Below are 24911 nucleotides of genomic sequence, written 5' to 3' on the forward strand. Positions count from 1 at the left end.
GAATTTGTATCATGTTGATTTAGTCTGCTTTGTTTTCTGTGCATTTACTTTACAGTGCTGCTTCCTGCTGTTCCATAATTTACTATTCCTTATGTGTTTTGTGGTGGTGGCGGAAAGTGCCGTCAAGTCGTGGGCAATTTATGGTGACCCTGTAGGGTTTTCAAGGCAGGACTCGTCCAGAGGCAGTTTGCGTAGCAGCCCTGGACTTCCTTGGTGGTCCCCCATCCATGTACTAACCGGGGCCAGCCCTGCTTAGCTTCTGAGACCTGATGAGATTGGACTAGCCTGCATCATCCAGGTTAAGGTACTGTGTTTTGTAGTGCTGTTCAAAACACTCCCAAGTTCTAAATGTTGCAGTAACTTCACACTGTTCATGAAGTTTTGCATATATATAAAGAGACCAGTAAGAAAATTGAAGCACACTATTGTCTCTCAAGGTTGCAGTCCTAGAATAATTCAGTTCTGAATACAATTCAAGGTCAAAGCTCATTACCTAGAATGCTGCCAATTCTGGGGTGGGAAATTCATAGAGATTTGGCATGGAGTCTGGGGAGGGACCTCAGTAGGGTGTAATACCACCCTCCACAGCTGCCAATTTTCTCCAGGGCAACTGACCTCTGTAATTTGGAGATCAGTTGTTATTCCAGGAGTTCTTCAGGCCCTACCTGGAGGTTGGCAACTCTAAGCTTTCCTTCCTTTGTACAATATTATTGTCCATTATTAATAGGGTTGCCAGGTCCCTCTTCACCACTGGCGGGAGGGTTTGGGGGCAGAGCCTGAGGAGGGCAGGGTTTGGGGAGGGACTTCAATGCCATGGAGTCCGATTGTCAGAGCCATTTCAGCTGGAGATCAGTTGCAATAGCAGGAGATCTCCAGCTAATACCTGGAAGTTTGGAAATCAAAGTTACAGCCTAAGGCATCAATAATACAATAAGTTCAATATTTCCAAAAAGGCAACGTTTACTTAATTGCCTATGCATGTATTTTTCTGCAATCACACATTTTCTTATACTTTACGTTTCTCCATTTGGGAGACTCTTAATAATCATGACATATATTGTAAACTTTGAGCTGTTATTTATTGTATAACCATACTGCTTTGTGAAGATAACAAGGAATTTTGTCTTGTGTAAATAACAAGCAAAGAAACTTAAACAAAGTGCGAACAGCATTTTTTTATAACGTTTTCAAACTCTTAATACATTGCTGGGAATACATAGAAAGTGCAAACAGTATTTTTTTATAACGTTTTCAAACTCTTAATACATCGCTGGGAATACATAGAAAGTGCGGACAGTTTTTTTTTTTATAACGTTTTCAAACTCTTAATACATTGCTGGGAATACATAGAAAGTGCGAACTGTATTTTTTTTATAACGTTTTCAAACTCTTAATACATTGCTGGGAATACATAGAAAGTGCGAACGGTATTTTTTTTATAACGTTTTCAAACTCTTAATACATCGCTGGGAATACAAGTGTGGTAACCAAAGCCGAACGCCTCCAAAAAACATAACAACTCTTGGGGGGAGGACGAAGGAAGCGCCAGACAGACTGAGGCCCCGCGGCCATTTATGCCTGGGAGGTTTTGCCTCGGATTTGCTGCTCTCTGGGTGGACATTTTCCTCATCCGACCTTGAGGGAAGTGTAGAATTGCAATTTATTTGATTTAATAAGAGCACCAAAAATATAAAGGTACATCTCAAAACTCTGCATGGGAGGGGGGGGGCTTATTATTGAGTGTTGAGAATTTGGATGTGGGGGAAAAAATGTGCCTCTAAAGAGCGGCGAATCCAAGGCAAAACGTCCCCGGGGGGGGGGAAACGCACGGCCCAGGCGTCACCCCCTCCCTCAGTGTGGCCGTCTGGGCGGGGAAAAGCCGGCAGGGCGGGGCCAACGAGGCGGCCCTTCCGATATCCTTCCGCTCACGCCAGCCCGCGGAGGAAGACGCCCGCCGCCGCCCGGCTCCTCAGTCCGGTCGCTCCTCCTTTCTCGCGGCCTCCCGCTTTTGTCCCGAAGGGCTGCGGCGCTCCGCGGCTTCGCCCCCCACCCCGCCTCAAGCAGCGAGATGGCGGCCGACTGTCGGAGAGGCTCGGGGCTCGAAGAAGAGGCGCCCCGCCGCGGTCTGTCGGCTCGGGGAGCCCTCATAGCCGGCGGCGCCACTGGGCCGCTGGAGAAGGGGTTCGACATGTACATCCGGGACCCCTACGACGCGGAGCGCAACCCGCAGGTGAGGGCCGGCCCTCGTTTCCTTCTCCAGGCCGGCTGGGGGGGGGGAGGGGGAGGGGCTTCGCCTGCAAAGAGGGGCGATGCAAGGCGTCTTAGGTGGAGCCCCTACCGTGATGGGTGGGGACCCTCGTTTCACAGACTCAAAGGCCATTTTTATGCAGGGGGAGGTTTTGCCTTGGATTTGCTGCTCTCTTAGATGCACATTTCCCCCCCCCCCCATCCAAATTCTTAAAATTCAAACATAATTCCCGCCCACCCCTGTAGAGTTTTGAGAATTCAGGGAAATGGGCATCTAGGGACCTGGATGGCCCAGGCTAGCCTGATCTCGCCAGATCTCAGAAGCTAAGCAGGGTCAGCCCTGGTTAGTATTTGGATGGGAGACCACCAAGGAATACCAGGGTTGCCGTGCAGAGGAAGGCACTGGCAAACCACCTCTGTTAGTCTCTTGCCATGAAAACCCCAAAAAGGGGTCACCATAAGTCGGCTGCGACTTGATGGCACTTTACACACACACAGGGATCGGTAAATCCTAAGCAAAACCTTCCATGCATAAAGTGGCCATTGTTGAGTACTGAAAATTTGGATGGGGGAAAATGTGCATCGAGTGAGGGGCAAATCCAAGGCGAAACCTCCCCATGCACAAATGGCCATAGAGATGGAAGGGAACACCAGGGTCATTCTAGTGCAGGGCTTCTTAAATGGTTTTCTCACTCGCGACCCCTTTTCGCCCTTATGTGACCCCGGGTATATAGATATATAAAACAGGTATGCAAATCAAACATTTACTGATAATAAACCAGATTTCTCGCAACCCCCACATTCAGTTACGCGATGAGGTCGCAACCCTCCGTTGAAGAGGCTTTGAACTAGTCCAACCCCCTGCACAATGCAGAATTTAATTCACGGTAGCCGTGTTAGTCTGTCTGCAGTAGTAGAAAAGAGCAAGAGTCCAGTAGCACCTTAAAGACTAACAAAAATATTTTTTGGTAGGGTATGAGCTTTTGTGAGCCACAGCGCACTTCTTCAGGTATCTTCAGGACTCTTGCCCTTTTCTACTAATGCAGAATTTGTCAGAGAACAGGTGTTAGTGGGAGTGGTGGGAAGAGGACAAAAAGGTGCTTTCCAGTGGAAACTGCAGAAGGGGCCTTGTGAAATTGAGTTGGGAGTTGGAGGCTTTGTGGATGGGGTTGGTGGTGGTAGGTAAGGAAATAGGTCGTGGGGATGTGCAGGTGCTTGTGGGAGGGGGTGAGGATTGCATGGGAAAGTGTATTCTAGCAGGAGAAGTGTAATAAAAATAGAAAGACCCAGATTGAGAACTGGGGAGATGTGAGGAAACCAGGTCATGTAGGGGGGTGGGGAATGGTGGGAAGGAAATTGCTGCTGTGTCTATATGAAGAAGGGAAGAAAGAGGGTGATATTGAAAACATAGGTGCCAGTGAGTAGAAAGGCGTCGGGATACTTGGGGAATGTGAATGTTCTCGAAAAAACAAGGTCAAGAAAGGGGCCTGGGAGGGAATTTTGTAGGTGGGGGGAAGAGAAGATGAAGGGAATAGCCCTGAAGGTTTGGGAAATGGGTGATTGGAAGCTTTGTATCTAGGTTGGAGCTTTGCTACATCCCTCAGGAGCAAAGGATGCTTCCAGGTAAAGAAGATTTATGGAGGACAGAATTTCTGGGTTGTGAAGAATGGTGGCAGAAGTACTTGTGCTGTTTCTTACAGCCAGAGCACCAGTGCCAGCATGCCGCCCTGAGTCCAAGTGGATGTAGTTGTCTGGTTTGCACAAGTGGGACGGTGACGTTATTCCCTGACCTGAAATCCCCTTGCTAGAAAGCTGCTTGTGCAGCTTCTTCTTGCTGTTGGCCTAGGCTGCGGAAGAACTGAGCATGAGCATGAAGCTGTACTCTTACATAATAAAACATATATACACTGTGCAGAAAATGGGAAGAAATGTCTAATGGGATATATAGATTTTAAAATGCAGACGTAGATCCATAGCTGGTAAATGCAAATGTTTTGACATGTGTCTCTAAAACTACAACATTTTTGTTTTGTCCTCAAGTCTGTATACAATGTTGCTTTTTTGCTTATACAGTGAGAAAAGATGTTAACTGTAGTAGTATATTTCCATATTGCCTTTTAATTCATTAGTTTTCTAGCCAGGAGAGTACGCTGCAAAATTTTCAAGATTTTTCCATGTTGGTGCAGAATAGTATCAGTGATGGTAGCTCTTTAATGCATTATTTTGTTTCCAGGGCATTTTGAATTTTGGAACAAGTGAGAACAAGCTTTGCTTTGATTTAATACAGGGAAGGGTAAGTTTGGCTACACATATAAATAGTGTAGGTTACAAATGTTGAAATCATGATTTGCATTTGTGGTGATTTGTTGTTGAATAGTCCAACACGACGTATAACAATATTAAATATGCAACAAAGTAATGATCTTGCTGCATTAAAAACCAGTGGTCCAGTGTATGGCAAGGAGGATGATAGGAATATATTCCTTGCTCTGTACTTGCTGATTTAGTGGTTCATTCCTGTGTTCATATAATTGTTAGTGGGGTGCATTGTTTTCCTGTTCAGCCTCTCATGCTAGCCTATGTGGAACCACATGATAACAAATGCACATGTCAATCTTCAACTAGGATGAAAGGGAAGATGCAGCCCTTAACATAGCTACACTCTTCCAAGTTTGTTGAAGCCAGTGGGGGTAACTCTGTTTAGGATTGTATTGAAAGCTGACTAATTTCTTGAACACTTTGTCACTACGAAATAATGCTTGAATAAATTGATGAGAACCAACTGTGTATGGAAAAGTATTTCATTGCCTTTTTTTAAATGTTTCAACAGTTCACAAAACCTGACATGAATTATCTAGAACCTCATTTACTGCAGTATTCCGATACACAGGGCATTAAAAGGTATGATTAATTCAAAATCAAGTGACATTTAGGTGCAGTTTCTCATACTAATTTAGGTAGCTGTTAAGCAGTTTTGCTTTCTTGCTGTAGGGTTTTGAAGAGCTTCTGTTGTCATACATGTAAATTCTATCTAGTTTGGCCCTGAGCTGATCCAGGAGCAGATATGCAATGCGGTATTTGTCTGTTTTTCTCTCTTTATTGAATGTGAGCTGTAGCATTAATGTAAGCACTGTTTCTTAATTTTTAAGTCAGTACAGCCAAGAATGTGTTTTCTGCCCCTCTAGCAGAATCACATCCTTTTTTATGTTAAAATCTTTTATCATGATTATGGAACTGTGTAATGCCAATGATGTGGTACTATATGTTAATTTTATTCATTTTACACTTCAGCTTCAGAGAAGAAATTGCGAAGTTTCTTACTGAATATGCAAAAGCTCCATCAGCACTGGATCCAGAACATGTAAAGCACCAAAGTATTATTTCTACTTAATACTGTGACAGCTTATAGATATTTAAGATCTTCATTGAGGCTTTTGGAAAGGCTGCTAGGATTTTCATCCCTTTCAGATTGTTTTGGAAACTGCAACACTGAAAACTGATAGGATTTTGAAAGGAAATTGATCATGATTGTGTGTGTGTGTGTGTGTGTGTGTGTGTGTTTTAAATGTTAAAATACAGCAAATACCTAAGGAAATATATATATGTTATACTTGTCCCATTTTCCTCCAGAGAGCTCAGATTGACTTGCATAAGATTCTGAAGTTGTTGTGTGGTTTTTTGTTTGTTTTGATTAACTGGCTCAACAGTAAATGCTAGCTGATTCCTGCCTGAACACAGGATGATCAGTTTTTTAAATAGGAGATTAAAACAGCCAATTTGATTTTTCACTTTCCTTCTATATACTTACAAGAAGCAGTCAATTACTAAATTTAGCCAATGGATTATTGCAGTATGTGAAGTGAGTAGGCCATGCACAGTATCCTTCTCAGAAGATGTATTGACTCTGGCATCTTTGCTTGTGACATACCAAATAAAAATAAATTACTACTTGAAAGCAACCTCAGAAAATCTGAGCCAGTAAATAGTATGTCATCAAGGATTTTTCTGTTGGTCTAAATGGCATACACTTTCACAATTTCACTTATGTAATAGCCCAGGATTCTGAATACAAGAATGATTGGAGTCTAGCCAATACAACAGGGAAAAAGATAGCAGACTGATTTTGATATTACGCCCCCCTTTTTTTAAAGTTGTTTGAGCCGCTGACAACTGAACGTGGCAAACTTGTTTTAGATCTAAAAAAATCAATTCTTCAGTAATGTGGCAATTTTGCTAATTGTAATTTGATATTTTTATTCAAGATCACTGTGATGAATGGCTGTTGTGCTGTCTTTGCTACTCTTTCAACTGTATTGTGTGATCCTGGAGGTAAGACAACTCACAATCCAATCCTGCACAGAGTTACATTCATTGAAGTTTAATGGACTTGGAAGGGGTGTAACTCTTAGGACTGCACTGATACATATTGGCCATAGATTAAAAATCATTCTGGTAACTGATGTTTCCGTATGTTCAAGAAAATGAAATGCCTTATTTCACTGGACTTATCTGGTGACAATAGCTAAATCTCACAGAGGATAATCTATTTTGTCACTTTGTCTTATTGGAAACATGCCTTAAGAAAATTTACAAATTTAGATTAATTTCATGTGAAATTCATAAAAGCTAAAAAAAATCTGCCCCTCTCCTAACTCACTCAACCAACCTGCTACAGGTTGTGGTGGAGTCTGTATTAATCATAAAATGAGATATGAGGGGGAAACAATTACTAAAATAAATTGTTGGTATTGGGGGTTTGTTTTTGTTGTTTTTGTTGGGGGTATGCTAGTAATAGTATTTGATTTAGAGACTTAGCATAATTAGAGCTCAAACCACTTCCTCTGCTCTTTTGGCACTAGCCATTCAAAAAGTCTGAACACATACAAAAAAGATTTTGACAGTAATAGTCTGATATGTGTAAGATGAAGCAGCATGAGGGATATAGCACTAATTTTAACTATCAAATACTTTATGTTTAAAAGAAATCTTCATTGTACTTTTTTGTTGCAGATGGGTATCTAATTCCTGCTCCATATTATGGTGGCATAAATTCCAAAACCTGGCTGTATGGTGGAATGCAACCTGTTCACGTGCCCTTGTTCAGTGAGGTAAAATTTCATTTTCTTGAAGGCTCTCATTTTATTTATTTATTTAGAAATTTTATTTATGCTGCTTCTTCAGGAACCTACCTGAGGCACCTTACAAAATAATAAAAACAAAACATTAAAATATATAGTTTAAAATCCAGCATTAAAACCCCAGCCCAGCAAAAAACAAACAAAAACAGACCACTGTCAGCTTAAAAATAAGTTTCCAGACTAAAAATAGTATTAAAAGATCAGTCTCTTAAAAGAGGTCGGTAAAATGAGGACCCAGCTTGCTGGGGGTAAAGGGAAGATGACTGGGGAAGGCACTGGCAAACCACCCCGCAAACAAAAGTCTGCCTTGGAAATGTCGGGATGTGACGTCACCCCATGGGTCAGGAATGACCCGGTGCTTGCACAGGGGACCTTTACCTTTTACTCTTAAAAGCCTGGATGAACAGAAAGGTTTGGCCTGGTACTTTAAAAGAACCAGGAAAAACAGGAACCAGGCAAGCCTCAAGAGGGAGGGCATTCCACAAATGAGGTGCCACTACTGAAAAAGCCCTGTATCTGGTTGTCACCTGCTTCACCTTTGAAGGTGGGGGCATAGAGAGCAGGGCTTGTGAGATAGATCTTGAACAATATGGGAGGAGGTGGTCCTTCTAGTAACCTGGCCTCCAGGCCTTTTAGGGGGCTTAAAGGTAAGAACCAGCGCTTTGAATTGTGTCTGGAAAAAAATGGGCAGCCAGTTCAGATCTTTCAGCACTGGGATGATACAGTTGATTATAAGTTGATGTTCAGAGATGTTTGTTTATAGTTGCACATAATCACCTGAAGCTCAGGTACTGAAACATCAACTGTCTTTTGAAATAAACTCTAGAGTTCTCTTCCTCATATAGTATTTCTTCTGGACAATTTGAAATACATTGGTAGGGTGGTGCAACGTTCTGGAACATTTGTACTTCTGACTCAGGGGTCCCCAACATGGCATCTGTGGGCACCGTGATGCCCACCAACACCTTTCCTGATGCCTGCCAAGTGTTTTTAGAAAGTGGGCAGGGCTTCTGATAGGCCAGTGGAGATCTTATTGGCTGTGCAGATTTTTAAAAATCCTGTTAAACAGATCTCCTGAAATATTGAAGAGTTACTGTGAGAGTTATGCATAACCTCACTCCCTGACACTTTGTGGTTGGCTGTGTCTACCATCTCAGCCATTTGTGGTCAGCTCCACTTTCTATGGCTACCTTTTTGTTGTTGCATCCACCTCCCTGTTTCAGAATTCCAAAGGTGCCTTTAGGCTTAAAAAGGTTGGGGACCCCTATATTTATAAGATCACTGCCTTGTCCTGTTGATACATGACGAGTCCTCAATATTAGTAAATACCTTCATTTTCTTCTGTAATATACTTCTTGCATCATTCCCCACTGTTTACTTTCAGAGCTGGCAATATGTCATGCTCCTTAAGTATGACTTTGGTTTCTAAGGATTAGTGCAGGAGAATGAGATGGTAGAAGAATGGACTATACTTGGCCATGCTGAATCACATTTTGGAATGTGATTTCTTTCTTTCTTAACCCTTTGCAAAATCAAATCAGAGCAAGCCACAAAACAGTCTGTCCCCTTTATCTGTGCTTTGCTGCTTTTTGGTTGCATGGAGCTTTTTATGCAAAGGGATATTCAAAGCTAGAATCTTATCACTTGCAGTCTGAAGTGGTGGAGTGCATTCCACCACTTCATTAAAACCTCGTTCTTTTGTAAGTGTGAACCAGACCTAAATCTTTAATCTTTGCATCTGTATATATCCACTATACAAAGTATATGTCATTTACAAACAGCATAGAGTAATTTGTATACTGGATATATACAGATGCAAAGATTTAGGTCTGGTTCACACCTCTAACCACAGTAACAACATTTGAGACTTCTAAACAAAATAGATAATTTCACAGTAGATTATTGTAGTGAGAATTCCTATCCTGTAGATTATTTTAGTGAGAATTCCTATTTTCAGGTTTTTTTTTTTTAATTCTTATGCAGGTGACTAATGAAGAAAGTCATCCATTTCAGTTAACAATTGAAAAATTAGAAACTGCACTTAAGCAAGCCATGGAGCAGGTAAGAATATTTTAAACTGAACTCGGGTTGAAGTAAATTTGATAAGTGCTGTGGGTTGTATCTGGTCAACCTTTGGCAGAAAACATGGATTCTCCTCCATTCCCCATCCCCAGCAGGCCCTTTCAACTCCAGGAGATGTTATTTCTAGAATTCTGGGAAGTATGTGGGCACAGTTTTGGGGGGGGGCTGCAATGAGAAGGGATTGAAATATCTCCTTGCTCTTACATCAGCTCTAGACAGGAGGAAGAGGTGGTGGTAATTTTACCTCTTCTCCCCTAACCTGCACAGCTATCTGTTCTTGCAACTCCTGCTATACCAGAAATAATGTTTATAGAGTTGGAATGGATTGCTGTGGAAAGTATGGGAAATCAACATCTGTCAGTTCCTTCTGCTGGCATTTGATTGGGTCCAACCCTAGTGAACTTTGCAATGAAAATGGACAGGCTTCCATATAATAGTTTATTAGTATTGCAATCATAGACAGAGATACTCCAGCCTAAGTCCATGGATTTCAGTGGACTTGGACTGGAATGACTCTTCACAAGATTGCACTGTAAGATTTGCAAGCACAAATATTTAAGTGAATGGCAGTGATGTGTATGTAAAAATTATCTTATTTTGTCATTCTTATCTTGGAGTTTATAATTTTCTTGTGTAAATTTATGTGACAATAGTGTTGTTACTAGTTGAGTTTATCACATCTATAATAGTGTAAGACAGACCTTAACCTTACAGAACAAATTATAAGCAAACAGTAGTAAAAAAAAAAACTGCTAGATTTGAGTCCAATAGCACTTTAGAGACAAACAAGTTTTTTGGGGTGTAAACTTTCGAGAGTCAAAGCTCCCTTTGTCAGATACAATCAGTAAATGGAAAAATCCTTTTAAAAAAGGTTTTTTTCCTGCAGGTTATGCATGGAAGAGCTGTAGATTGAACTTTTTATGTAATTGTTTGATAAGAACATCATAAAATATTCTAAATATGTTTTGATACTAGACAAGCATTGCATTTCTATTATTGTTTTAAATGGATAACTTCCCAAAATTCCCAATAAGCTTTAACGACATATCTGCCTCCAAGGGAAGAAAGGCATTTGATATTCCTGTGCCTTTTACATATCTATTTATATTGGGCTCATTCTCTTACCTGCACTAAAGTCTCATTAGTGAGACGATTGTTGCAATTCATAGGGGCTCTGGAAATTGGCACCAACATATTTCAAATTCTTTGAACACAATACATAAATGTAGCAGTATGAATAAATGATACAAGTTGGAACCTTGGAGTTTTGGAGAATTTGTTGTGTATAGTATTTTTGGAATATGTGGAATTTGTTGATTGAAAATTATTGGCAGTTGAGTTGGCCTGGGCCTTCAAAGGAAACTGATGACAGAGGGATGCAGATATGGGGATTATGCATAGAATGATAGTTGAAGAAATCCCAGTTGCTGACTATTCACCATGTGGTCTCTAGTTTGTATGCTATCAGTACAAGAGAAAAGCCAGTGGGAACAAAGCCACTGCACTGTCACTTAGTTGTGACAAAGGGTTGGATTCAGCAGTAATTTTTACTGACAGAAATTACCTCCTCTGTCCCACTGTGGCACGGAACACTTTCCAAAATGCTGCTCCTGGAACATAGGGCATCCTCAGGAACAATACAAGGATGAGTCAGACATCAGCAAGTGAAGAAGGGAATCAGTGAGACATCCCTCCAGCAGAAATTACCACTGGATCCAATCCTTGAGCTCTGCTGGTTTTAATAGGGCGTATATGTAACTGACTCATGTTGCATGGCATCTTCAGGAGTTTCTATGTAAAAATTTAGATTTTTTAATGGAATAGACTTTTAAAATTCATTCAATAACTATGTAGGTTTGTTTTGATGTATATGAAACAGCTCAGTTAATCGTGACGGTCCAGATTTTCTGGTTTTGCCTGAAAAACATTAAGTAAATAGTGGAATCATTATACTATGGTTTGGATCGTAGTCACAGAGTACGGTTTACTGCATGGTATATTTTAAAAAAACTGTCTTTTTAAGAGTGGTTTTAAAATAGTTACTCAGACTTCCTGAAATGAAGTCTGTTGCTAAACAAAAACATCTGAACTAGTAAAATATTATGGTACTAGAATGTATATTTGGTTACAGAGTCGGATTACTGTGTAATCAACTAACCTTAATGCTTGGCATTTTTCATAAAATAGTAACATTGCAGGCTCGTGGTCCTATGTGACATCGTGTTGGGGTCTCCGACTATCAGTTTTTCTTTTTTCAGGGCATCCGAGTCAGAGCATTAATCCTGATCAACCCTCACAATCCATTAGGGGACATTTACCCAGCACAATTACTGAAAGAATGTCTAGAGTTTGCGCACAGGTTTGAGTCCTAGCGCTCTTTGTTTGGGCTTGTAATTTTCCATGATGCAGAATGTTAGTTATAAAACTGATTTTGATAATCTCCTTATTTCATTGGCATCTGATCCTCCAAGGATTAATGTTTAAAATATTTTTATCGTAATTAAACTTTTCATGGTCGTCGGTAGGGGAAATATTAGGTTTCATTTGGTTGTCTACAGTCACTGTTTTGTGTGATGCTAAATAACAGAAAGGTCTTGAACCTGGATATATTGATAATTTAATATTTAAAGCCTGTGTCATAAAAATGAAAATAGGTGATTACCAAATAGATAGATGCCTTGATTTGAAAATATAGCTTTGTACCAGTTTATGTGTTTATAAAATCAGGCTTATGATCAGGAGATCTAACTTTTGCCAGCCAGCCTGTAGAGGTCTAACAGTTCAACCCTAAGTAGAATTACTCTAGTCTAAGCCTATTGATTTAGGCTGGAGGAGATCTGCCTAGGATTGTATAGTAAATGGTACCTGAATTAATCTTCCTCAGAATTTTTCTATTTTCTTGTTATTTCTCTAAGGGTCGCATTCTAAGATCTAATTTTATTCTGCTATGGATTCTTGCTTAGTCAGAGAAAACAGCATTGATTTCACATGTAGTTTTGTCTAACTAAGAATGCAAGGATTTGGATATGTATCTAATGACTGATCTAATGGAAATCGGATAATATTTTTTTAAAATATATGTATAATAAATTTATACATTTTAAATTTTGGAGACTCCTAGTTATAATGGCAACTGTTATAATAATTCTCATCATATTTGTGAAACCTCAAAGGGTAACATTCATCCCCCCACCCCAGGGTGACCTTGTAGACTTGAGGCTGTACTCCGCCTCTGGCATTTCATGTACTTCAAAGCTTTTCATTTTGGGGGTGGGGGAAATTACTGATACCTTTGTGTTTTTCATACATACTTTGGAATGCCAGTCAAAATTATTTTATAAGAACACAGTTTGGTGTGTGTTTCGTGGCTTTGGGAGTGCTGTAAGAGAAGTGCATGGTGAGTTTTCAAGCACTATATCTGGCTTGCACAATATTGTGTAAAACCTACAAGTACTTGGCTTTAACTTGGTTTTAGTAATGCTAAAATAGGGCAATACAAAAATACATATTTGATTAAACAAGGTATTTAGCAGGTCTTTGTGGGGAAGTGTAACTTGATTTAAAAACAAACTTATTAACCTGTATCTACAAGTAGGATATAGCTAACTTGGATGAGCATAGAAAATATACAGGCTTATAAATGTTTTTCTAAGCTGCAGTTGCAATAATATTGCAATTTTAATTACACCTATTGAAATATGTTTTGGTGTTTCTTCTGTATTTAGATATAAATTACACATAATAATGGATGAGATTTACATGCTGTCTGTATATGGTGATGCCACCTTCACAAGCATCCTTAGCTTAGATAGGTAAGTGAACATTTCTGGTCCTGTGAAAATGAATGTGTGTCATATGGGCTTTCTAAATTGACAATCTGATAAATCTTCCTGTTTGACTTTATTCAAAAATAGTCCATCCCTTAGCTTCCTCCATGAATCATATTTCAGAACAATTACCGCAGATACAGAAACATTAGATTACTCGGAACTGGAAAACTCTTTTTGTCCCGCTGTTGCTTTGTAGCCAGCTTTTAATTCATTTATTTTCAGTCCCATTAAGTGGACTACTTCACTGCTTCACATTTCTGAAACCATATGCTAAGTACAGTGGCTGTAATTCTCTTCCCTCTGCATGCACAGGGCTCTTTGTTGGGTGGTTTGCTTTACACCTAGCTGTACACCTTTTCATTCAGTGAAAAGCCAAAGCGCTGTAATGCCTTCCTGGAGATACCTAGTAACACGGTCTTCCCCAAGCTCTTGTGAGTGCCACCAGTTACCTAGCAAGTAGCCTACACATTGAGATGTATTTCTGGGCTTGAGAATGAATGGATCACTGGAAACCTCCGTTTTCACTGAATGTCTTCCCACGATATATTTGGCACCACAGTTTGTGCCCACTACAGGGGCAGCAGAGAATGGGAAAGATGTGCTAGATCCACTCCACACCACCTTCTGTATGCCAAAGAGGCAGGATTGTGGCTGCATTCTTCATTTAAAACCTCACGGGCAGGGTGTCATGTACAACCCAATGTATTTTTTATTTCTATACACTCACACATATGCTGTAAACCATCTTGGAAATGTTTAAAAGGTGATCTGTAGACATTTTGTGAGTGAGCTGAGTAGTTTGTGATATACCTGTTCCCTCTGCTTTGCAAAAACTTTGCTTGTGTTAGCAAAAAAATCCGAACTACTTCAGTATTTATACATAAGAGCTTTTGTGCCAATATTATTATAATTAGACTGTCTAACAATTTACACTATAACTGCAGCATTAACTTCCTTGTTTTAGATCCTTGCATGCATTGCACAGTGCATGTAGGCATGTGTACGCACACAGTTGTTTCAGTGGATAGTACAATTTGGTGCAAGTGCTCTAATAGCCTGTTCCTGAGGGGAGGGGCTGAGCTAGTGGCTGGAGGCGGCACCACTGTGCCGCCTCCAAAGGAGGATTCAGCCCCCACACACACACACCAAAGACAAAATGCTGCCCTTACCCTCGAGCCCCATGTAACTGCTCCATAGGGTTCCAAAGGGATACATCGAGATGAGGACCTCATCTCCACCCCAAGAAAGGGGGTGTTCTTGGCCTGAAAGGTTTAGGAGGCTGCCTAAAGGCAGCTCCTCCCAGGAACGCCCACCCCCCCGGGAAGACAGCACACAGAAATGCGCCATCAGGATGCCGGTGGGAGCCTGAGCCGCCATCCCAGGGCGTTAGAGGCCCGTGTTAGAGGCAGCATTAGAGGTCCGACGCCGGCGTTCATGCCAGTCTTGCCGGCGCAAGGGGCATGGATGCTGGCATGGGCCTCTGTGCTCCTCAAGGTCAGGAATGGGCTGTGTGTGTACATTGGACTCCAATACCTGTATCAGATCTTGCTGGATTAGGGTAAAATTCCTTCCATAAACTGCTTTCCTTATGCCTGAAGACTAATATTTATTCTTATAAAACATTAATTTTCTGAAAAATATTTTCTTAAGTTTACCAGATCCTGACCGGACGCATTTTATGTGGGGATTTAGCAAGGTGGGTTTGGAATATTTATTAATATTGATTCAAAATGTATTTGATGTTTGAAATTGCTAACTGTCAAAGATGTCCCCCCATTTACTGCTTTTATCTTTGGCAAATTTTATGTGTCAGCTTAAAACTAATAGCAAAATTATGGGTTGGAAAACTTAGCCCCTGATGGAACTGAATCACAGGCTAAGCCACTGGTGGGATAGCATATTCTGCTCTGTTTTTCAGGTGCTTGATGGAAACTTAAGTTTGCATTAACAATTAACTGTTTAAATGTGTCAGAGGAGAAAGCTTCTTTAAAGAATGCAGTCAGAACAGCTGACAATTTTTGTGCACCAATTTCTAGATACAGTTCTGTAAAATGACATCTAATTTTGGACATAATTTTGAAAATTATGTTCCGTAGCTAGTCTGTATGACCTTTTCAGTCATGACACTGTTTTTCATCACCTTTATTTCTTCAGTGGGTTGTATTCAGTGGCTATGTTCTGCTGATGGAAGAAGAGGTTGTTTTGCTGTTGGATCATACTTGTTGGATACAGCATTGAAACTGAGCCTGAAAAATACTGTTGGTGTCTGACTTAGTGATGCACAGTACCTTTTCCCTTGGCTGTTAGAACTCCTGTTGTCTATAAGTATATTTAAGCACTCCTGCTTTGTCAGTTTATTTATGAACTACTTTGTTTTTTATTGTTTATCATCCAATTCCAGATGGGTTCTTAAAGCTGAAAATAACATTAAAAGCCAAAAATGTACACTATAACATTCAAGAGGGAAAAAGCAAACCAGCAGGGAAAAACAAACCAGTTCACCACCATACTTTAAAAGCTTACTTAACAGCCCATGTATGGGAGCCAAACTCTAAAATCTGGCCAACATAAAGCGGCCATGAATTCAGCTGTTATGACTGAAAGGTGATCTATAAATATAGTTTATGGATAAATTGGTTAGCCTAAAATAAGTGATTCCAAAGCAAGCACTTTAATTTAAAGATAAGAGCCTAAATGCTTTGCTGTATCAGGCTACTGTTCATCTAGTCCAGTATTATTTATAAGAATCCCAGCAGTCACTGGTGATGGACGTTCTGCCCAGCTCTGGTTAGGGCATGACTTGGGCTCAGTTGAGACATCATTGAAAACTACAACTAGTGTGTCTAAATGCAGGCCACTCTACCAACTGTGGCTAGTTAGGGTCTGTCCAACCAGAGTCTCAAATGATGCTTTGAAATTGGCTTATTAACCACAGTAGGTGGGACCTGCAAAAATGTGCACTTTCCTGTCCATACAGCATACAAACATGCTTTGATCATGGATCTTTCTGAAAAGGTGATATGAAACCAAGTTTGGGAATTATTTCAGCAAAAACATGGAAAGTGGACTGGATGATTAGGGGACAATGATGTGTGGATGCTGCCAGAGAACTCGCTTCGGTTTTGGACACCAAACTGGAGCAACTTCTGCATGTGGACACAGCCGAAGGACACAGCCAGATCCCACCTGGGTGCTGCCAATCCTATGCAGGAAATTAGTTCCAATAACCCACATGGCTGCACTCGTATATCGTGGGTAACCAGAATTAGTTTCCAAGCCAAAGGCTGTGTTCACACTGTGAGTTGCTTATCTGTCACATCCGGCAGCAAACTGAAGTTGGACCCAGAGCATCTGTTCTGCTATACTGAATGTAGAGGGGATAGAAAGAGCACAACAAGGTTTATTTTACTGTGTGGCCTGTCACCACAAACAGTTGGCCTTACTGCAGGTGCAGCTTTTGCTTACTGAGGCTTTTCATTGTACTGCTTATCTGAAACCAGATTTAAGGGAATAGCAGAAACCTACAAGCTAAAATTTCCAGTCTAATGTAAGCACTAACTTGCCAAAACACTTTGGGAAACACTGCTCATGTTTCCTTGCTTTAGTTAATGTTTTTTTTTTTTAATTAATTGACTTTTTTTTATTGAAGCACTAAAATGTTTGCAAGAGCCCCGTGGTGCAGAGTGGTAAGCTGCAGTACTGCAGTCCAAGCTCTGCTCATGACCTGAGTTCGATCCCAACGGAAGTTGGTTTCAGGTAGCCCGCTCAAGGTTGACTCAGCCTTCCATCCTTCCGAGGTCGGTCAAATGAGGACCCAGCTTGCTGGGGGTAAGGGGAAGATGACTGGGGGAGGCACTGGCAAACCACCCCGCAAACAAAGTCTGCCTAGTAAATGTTGGGATGTGACGTCGCCCCATGGGTCAGTAATGACCCGTTGCTTGCACAGGGGATCTTTACCTTTTTTAAAGATGTTTGCATGAAAACTAAGAAGTTCCATCTCCATTATAAGAATCAGAAATACGTTAGAAATTAATTTTGCTTCCTTAATTTTTGTTGTGAATAATATAAATGTGTTCTGCATATTAGCATTTTAATTAAAAGTTAATTTTCTCTTGTCTTTGCTCCCTCCCACCCCAAACAAAAAGGATTTTGCCATGTGTGGTGTCAGAGTTGGCGTATTATATACCAAAAATGACGAAGTCAGGAAAGCTGTTAATAAACTGGCAGTTTTTCATGGATGTCCTGGACCGGTGCAACATGTTCTCAGCCAGTTTCTTAGTGACAGAGGTTAGCAAAGTTAAGGGAAACATGGCACTGTTTATGTCTAATTCTCATGTTTGTGTGTGTCTAAGATTGCATTCAGGCATAACAGTAAGCTGAAATTAAGCTGAATGCATGAACCTGACTTGTTTCTGGGTTTCTTCTGCAGCCCTCACTTCTTCTCTTACACTCCCCTTTTTGCTTGACCTGTCCTATTTAGAAACTAACTCGGGTTACCTGCGGTGTACAAATGCAAGTGAATGGCTTCACCAGAACACCCCCCCGGCTTGGATTAAACCCTGATTTAGAATCCCAGTTGGTGTGTAGGAACAGGGTTGCCAACTCCAGGATGGGAAATTCCTGGAGATTTGGGGTTGGGGCCTGGGGAGGGCAGGGTTTCAGAGGCTGGCACCTCCCCAGATTATAATGCCATACAACTGATTTCTGTAATCTGGAGATCAGTTGTAATTCCAGGAAATCTCCAGATCCCACCTGGGTGCTGCCAATCCTATGCAGGAAATTAGTTCCAGTAACCCCATGGCTGCACTCGTATATCGTGGGTAACCAGAATTAGTTTCCAAGCAGGATTCTCTGCCAGAAGAGAGGAGTAAGCCCAGCAACATGCTGAGTTTGTGCATACGTTGAATGTAGCCCATGTGATGAACTCCAGGTGCATTTCTATTGCAGATTAGAGATAGCTAGCCATTTCTTTCTTTGAGCATGACCAACCCAGTACCTTAGCCAAGTTGGAGTGATCCATCAGTTTGAACTACAATTCATTAATACCCTGCTATAATGTGAGTATAGAATGTTGGATGAAATTCGTATGTCATCGAAGTCAGTGGATAGGTTCACCAAAGGTTATTTGCAGTGATGACTTGATGCAACCTCCATGTTCAGAGGCAGTAGCCCTCTGAATACCAACAGGGACAAGCTTTGGCTTCTGGGCCCTGCTGTTAGGCCTTCCAGGGGCATCTGGTTGGTTACTGTGTGGGACAAAAACTGGATGACATTACCAATGGGTTGATCGAGCTATACCTAAACACTATAAAGAAAAGGTGAGAAAAAGTAGTATTTTTACATTTGTGTTCCTATTTTGACAGAATGGCTGGATAATGTGTTTTTCCCGACCAACAGAAGAAGGCTTAAGGAAGCTCAGAACATTCTTGTGGATGGTCTTGCAGAGATAGGAATACCAGTTCTTAAAAGTTCAGGAGGATTATATGTCTGGGCTGACTTCAGAAAAGTATGTGCAAAAATCTGGAGAGATCAGGAAAGGTTGACTGGCTGAAGTAGTATTGGCCTTTTAAAAAACTGATGAGGGAACTATCGTATATACTCGCGTATAAACCGAGTTTTTCAGCCCAAAAAAAGGGCTGAAAAAAGCCAACTCGGCTTATACGCGGGTCAATACGGTAGGGGAGGGGAGGGGGAAGAGGGAAACTTACCACTGCAGCCATCCTTCGCTGCCGGCCCGCTCGCCTTCCCGCGGCCTGGGAGCGACCAGCGGGGCCTGCCTGGGAGGCTGCCGGGCCCGTGCCGCTTTCCGCCGCCCGGAGCGGCCTGGGGGCGGCCTCCAGCGGCTGCAGGACAGCCGCCCCCACCGGGCCCGCGCCGCTTTTCGCCGCCAGGAGCCGGTCAGGTAAGCCTGCGGGGGGGGGGAGGAGTTATAAGCCGACCCTCGGCTTATATGCGGGTGCCTAATTTTTCCCCATTTTTGGGGAGAAATTAGGCACCTCGGCTTATACATGGGTCGGCTTATACACGGGTATATACGGTATGCTGAATTTTAATAATACTTGGCATTTATCTGCATATCAAGTACTCAAAGTGCTTTGTATGCAGCATCTCAATAATCGTTACAATGATACTGAAAGTGGCATGCTTGAAACAGCCTAATGAGTTTGTAGGTGAGATGTAACTAAAACTGTGGACTTCATGGGACATACTTTTAGCCGCTAAACTACATCAGGTGGGTGGGGGAGAGGTTAATGTTCAGTGGATACTGGAAGTACCCATGCAGGTAGGTTCTCATGTCCATTTCTAGTCCCTGGTGGTAAGGAAGCTGGGTTGAAGTCGTTCTGTTAGCCAGCAGTCTGTTGACTTGAGTCAACTCACTGGCTAGAGTTAAAGTTGTAATGTACTTAACCTAGTGGTAGCATTAAAAAACTGGGGCAATTTTGCATCTGGTCCTAAAGGTATTTTATTTTTGATCCATGTAATAAGTCAAGCAAGAGATACAACTGAATGACAAGCTCTCCAGGAAGATCTAATAATTCTGGCCATGTTAATACTTTAAAAGAGGGTAACGTGCTTTTCTGTTTTGGTAATTAATGTGGTTTTATATGTTTTATTAATGCATCCTTTGTTTTTGTTCTTAGTTCTTAAAGTCACAGACATTTGAAGCTGAAATGGATTTATGGTGGAAGCTTCTCCAAGAAAAGCTTCTTATTAGTCCCGGGAAAGCCTTTTCCTGTTATGAACCTGGATGGTTTAGATTGGTCTTCTCTGATTCAATAGATAAGATTTACTTGTGTAAGATTACATTCTGATTTTCCCCCTTCTCTCTCCCCACCCCGGCATGATACAGCCATGAATTTCAGGCTATCAGTATGGTCTTCCAGTATGTTGTGTATTGGGTCTGCAGGAAATTAAACGAAAATGTGAAGGGGAGGGGCTGTGGCTCAGTGGTAAGAACATCTGCTTGGCATGCAGAAGGTCCCAGGTTCAATCCCCAGCATCTCCAGTTAAAGGGACTAAGCAAGTAGGTGATGTGACACACCTCTGCCTGAGACCCTGGAGAGCTGCTGCCAGTCTGAGTAGACAATACTGACTGATGTGTTTCATGAGAAAAGCCTATTTGTGATTTACTATTTTAACAGCTCAATCCTATGTATTTACTTCAGTCTAAGCCCACTGAAATCAATGGACTTAGACTGGAGTTAACTCCATGGACATATGATTACACCATCTGTTCTACAGAGAATTCTGTCATGGTGTATTTGGTTTTTCTCATTTGAGAAAAGAGAAGCCTATTGGGTACGTGGTGGATTAAGAAAATCAGGCTGTAAATAAAGGTCCACATTGCTTGATTGTACTGTTCTTGCATTTTCTGGAGACTGCACTAAGATAGACTCCCACAACTTTATGCCACAATAAATATGTTGATCAATAAGATGCCACAGTATTCTTGTTTTTGTTGTGGTTCCGTGGGGGGAGGAAGTAAACTATATTCTCTTATACTCTTTATTTTTAGGTATTCAGAGACTTCAGCAAATGCTACATGACAAGATAGATGAATCCATTCCCATATGTTCATCTCCTCCTATAAAAAATGAGTATCCTGAGTCAGATGATGAACCTTCTAACTACATGAGCACTTCAGTGGATGATGTTTCGGAAGGATGTTCGCATCGGAAAAAAATAGCTGTTTTTTAAGAAACTTGAATACAGACGTTTCATGTTTTTTATCAACATGTGATTGTAACTTCACAGGCACGCCTTTCCTTCATTTGCAACTTGTAGTTACCAACTTGACTAGTGGAATACTTGAACTAAGTGAGTTTTTTGAAATGTTCTTTGGAGCCCAGCATGCATTCTGCCCTGGTTTCTCTTTTCTTGGAGCACTAAAGCCCAACTTAGACATGACGGTGGCAAAATCATGTGCTGAATTCACAAGGTGTGGAGGGAGTGATTTAAAGCACATCAGGGAATGGGAAGGATGAACTGAGAAAAGGTTCAGGGACCTACTTCCTGATAATAGTGCACATTACACATCCTCTACCGCACTTACTTGAGAAATGGAATCAGGCTACGTTTCATCCATTTTCCTTTCCCTGGTTTTTGGCCCCAAAGCATGTTCTTAGCTTCAGGCTTGTTTACACTTCTTGGTATTTAAACTTATTGATAGCAAGGATATGACATTAGAGCTTTTAACATGGACAGCTTGCTGAGTGAATCTTGGTCCACCAAGAGTAAAGTAACTTATACTATGTATACGTATTTTAAGCTAGAAAATATTGAACCAACTAACAACTGGCTACTGAATTTCCTCTGAATAACAACATTTTGCTAGCCACCAATTCAGAGTCCTTTAAAACACTGTTAAGCTTTCTGAAAATGTGCACATCTGTAAATACTTTCTAAGAAAGTGTTCAGATGTGATTCTCATTCTTGGTTCTTTAAAACAGGCTGTCTGTATATTGTGCTGTTTATAGCATGCCTGCAAAATTGTCATTCTTTGATAAGATGTAACACTGAACCCTATAAATACTTTTTATATACATATATAGTTTTCTGTTGTCTGTGGAAGGAATGGGGCATAGAAATTAATACTGAATGTTGATGTGGAATTAGCCACCAGCTGTAGCAGTGTAGCTGCAACTACCCCCCTTTTTCCAAAAAAAATGAGGGAATTTTTTTTTTTACTTTTGACACTGAGCAGTAACATCCTCAAGAAATGGAGGGGAAATAATCCTTATCAAATTTGCAGATGATAACAAAACTAGGAGAAAAGCTAACAATCAGAAAGACAAAATTTTAAATGATCTTGGTAATTTCAGCCTAACAGGAAAAAAATTTCTGCTATACCCCATGCAGAAAACCAGCGTGGTGTAGTGGTTAAGGTGTCAGAGTAGGACCTGGGAAACCCAGGTTCAGATCCCCACTCATGCCATTGAAGGTTGCAGGGTGACCTTGGGCCAGTCACACACTCTGCCCTGACCCTGGCTTGTATTTGGAGAAGAGACCTCCAAGGAATACCAGGGTTGTGACCCGGAGGCAGGCAATGGCAAACCACCTCTGAAACATATCTTGCTTTGAAAACCCTACGTCAGGGATGGGGAACCTCAGGCCGGAGCCAAATGTGGCCCCCGAGGAAATTTTTTGTGGCCCTCGGGAGCTCGGGGGCCCTGCCGCGCAGGCGGGCGCAGGGTGGCCCTCTCCAAGGGTGTTCCTAGGGCTGCAGCTTACAGGGGTGCTGTGGTGCCCTTTGGACCTCCTCTCGCCTACTGTTGGCTGTTGGTTGGCGAGAGGGGAGGGGGAGGGACGCTTCCCCCAAGGCTGCCTCCTACAGCAGCTGTCGGCTGTTGAGCAGCGAGAGGGAGGGGTGGAAGAGTGCATGTGGGAGCCGATTGGGCTTCGTGGGGAGGCTTTTGTGGACTGGGGGGGGAGGGCATGGAGACTGGGGCCTGGCCACGCAGGGCTCCGTGTGCTGCCGGGTGTGGGCGGGGGAGGCAGGGAGGCTGGGCCTGGTCGTGCGGGGCCAGTCTGCGCGGGTGTGTGTGTATGGGAGGAGGAAGGCTTTTCTCTCTTTTCTTCCTCTTTCTGTCACTCTTTCTCCCTCTTTTTCTGTCTCTTTCTTTGTCTCCCTCTGTCCTTTTCTTTCTTTCCCTCCCTCTCTCCATTTTTTTCTCCCTTTCTCTCTCTTCCTCCCTCCCTTTTCCTCTTTCTCTGTTTTCCTTCCTCCCTTGCCGACTGACTGTGGGCTGTGCCCCCCTGGCACCTCGTTTGTTCGGGCCCACCGCTGGCTGCCCTCCTGCCTGGGAGGGGGAGCAGGGGCGCCCTGCAGGCCTTCTGTGTGGCCTCCCCTGGGGTTGCCAACCTCCAGGTGGTGGCTGGAGACCTGGCAACCCTAGCCTCTCCCCCCACCGGGTGATCTACACCTGGTATGGCCCTGAATGGTGTCATAAATGAGCAAATGGCCCTTGGCAGGAAAAAGGTTCCCCACCCCTGCCCTACGTGGTCGCTGTAAGTCAGCTGTGACTTGACACCATAAAAAAACAAACTCATGCAACAGTCCTCTATTCAGTCCTGGATGCTACAAGTTAAGAGATGTGACTGAATTGGAGCTGGTTCAGAGATAAGCAATAAACATGGTTGAGAATCTGGAAAGCAGGTTCTGTATTCAACATCAATATTAAACCAATAATATTGTACTATGGTTCTGGGCATCTTTGCCTGCCACCTTTGGAATCTGGATATGATTCATTAAGTGTGGTAGATAAACAAGAGGCTTTTCTACACAACTTACTCCTGATTTACTAAGCAGTCAGTCCACAAACAAGCATTGGAATCGGTTTGGGCATGGAATCGGTTCTTCCTAGTGGCTTTAAAAAAAAGACTACCGTATATTTGAAAATAAAAGTACAATTTTAGAAGAAAAACCAGTCTAGGTAGTATCAATAAAATAGCCAATACTATTGTTCAACTCTTTGCTAAACTAGTAAGTACAACTGTGGGATTTGATCTTATGAAATTTTGTACTGGTGAGAAAGAACTGGGGCCTTGACCCACAAAAAGGTTATGCTAGGAGTTATGTGGCCCATATGGACAAAAGCCACACAAGACAGACTGCAGCAATTTCAGGTAATTTTGGTTAATTGCTACAGTTACTGGTTTTGCCTAAAATATCCATAAAAAGAATCAAATCCAGCTGTTTTTATTTTAATTTAAGTTGGGATGATTCTATATATTGCTTTCCTTGGCTATACATGAGCAAATTAGAAATATTTCTCTTAAGTAATTAACATTTTTATAATAACTTTACATTAACAGTAAGAATGTTTTTGCTTTTTATTGATCACTGAAAACATTTTGGTACAGAGCATATTTCTAAAAGGTATCAGAAAACAGGTCTAGGGCATTTTTTAAAAAATGAACTTAAAACAGTGTGGTTTAATTCTAAGTAAATAGCAGAGTGATCAGCATACAAGAAACTACTGATCTGAGAAACAAAGGGGGAATCCATAAATGTTTTAAAGGAAAATAAGCCTTTAAAAAGCTTTACCCCAACTCTGTAGCAACCTTTTTGCTATAACACTACCTTATATAAACATATATATGTAATCACTTGAAATAAAGTCTGAATTGGCATTTTTTTCTGTTGAGTTGCATAACGAATTGTTAACGTTTTTAAAGTTTGTATTAGTGAACATATAGGTGTAAAAGCTTCTTCCTAGCTATGAGACTCCCTAAGGCATTCAAGGAATGCCTGAAGTACCTTATGTGCTCATATGTGTGCATTTTGGTTCATTTTTTCAATTTTTAGCAAGGACTTGTGGAACAAAGAGCTGCATTTTAAGAGGCTACTTAACAAGTTTTAATCACCATTTTGTGACAGTGTTCAATGAACATGTTTATAGATTACAACTATTTGTATAACTTGGGTGACAAAGTTATAAATTAAGTCAACAAAACATAGTAGCCATCAAATATTTTACTACTTCTCTGGCCTACTACCATTAAATATTTGGAGCATCTTAAAAAAATCAGTTTCCATGGGCATCCCTGTGTTGCCTACTTTATTCACTACAGAGTAAGTGGTTATTTACAAGCCTGCTTAGTTGACATGCAG

At 41.5% G+C, this 24911-nt stretch overlaps 1 protein-coding gene across 2 annotated transcripts; it reads left to right on the forward strand.

The window, feature by feature from the left end:
* The first annotated feature begins 2068 nt into the window (after window positions 1–2068).
* On the forward strand, window positions 2069–21089 carry LOC130484504 (1-aminocyclopropane-1-carboxylate synthase-like protein 1). 2 transcript variants are annotated; one of them, XM_056857521.1, is made up of 14 exons: window positions 2069–2230; window positions 4481–4540; window positions 5078–5148; window positions 5539–5608; window positions 6510–6576; window positions 7258–7355; window positions 9369–9446; window positions 11726–11826; window positions 13193–13279; window positions 14948–14993; window positions 17443–17584; window positions 18661–18803; window positions 19939–20092; window positions 20814–21089. In XM_056857521.1, the coding sequence occupies exons 1-14, from the start codon at window positions 2069–2071 to the stop codon at window positions 20993–20995; spliced, it is 1461 nt and encodes a 486-aa protein (XP_056713499.1). In that variant the 3' UTR covers window positions 20996–21089. The 2 variants fall into 2 exon arrangements, with proteins under 2 accessions (XP_056713499.1, XP_056713500.1); XM_056857522.1 differs by lacking the exon at window positions 2069–2230 and adding an exon at window positions 3588–3664.
* Window positions 21090–24911: the final 3822 nt, after the last annotated feature.

Source organism: Euleptes europaea, chromosome 11 (genome assembly GCF_029931775.1).
Source record: "Euleptes europaea isolate rEulEur1 chromosome 11, rEulEur1.hap1, whole genome shotgun sequence".
Lineage (NCBI taxonomy): Eukaryota > Metazoa > Chordata > Lepidosauria > Squamata > Sphaerodactylidae > Euleptes > Euleptes europaea.

Coding starts and splice junctions, on each gene's coding strand:
- LOC130484504 (XM_056857521.1), top strand. CDS start 2,069: ATGGCGGCCGACTGTCGGAGAGGCTCGGGGCTCGAAGAAGAGGCGCCC. Junction 7,356..9,368: donor ACGTGCCCTTGTTCAGTGAG/GTAAAATTTCAT, acceptor ATTCTTATGCAG/GTGACTAATGAAGAAAGTCA. Junction 18,804..19,938: donor TCTGGGCTGACTTCAGAAAA/GTATGTGCAAAA, acceptor TTTTGTTCTTAG/TTCTTAAAGTCACAGACATT.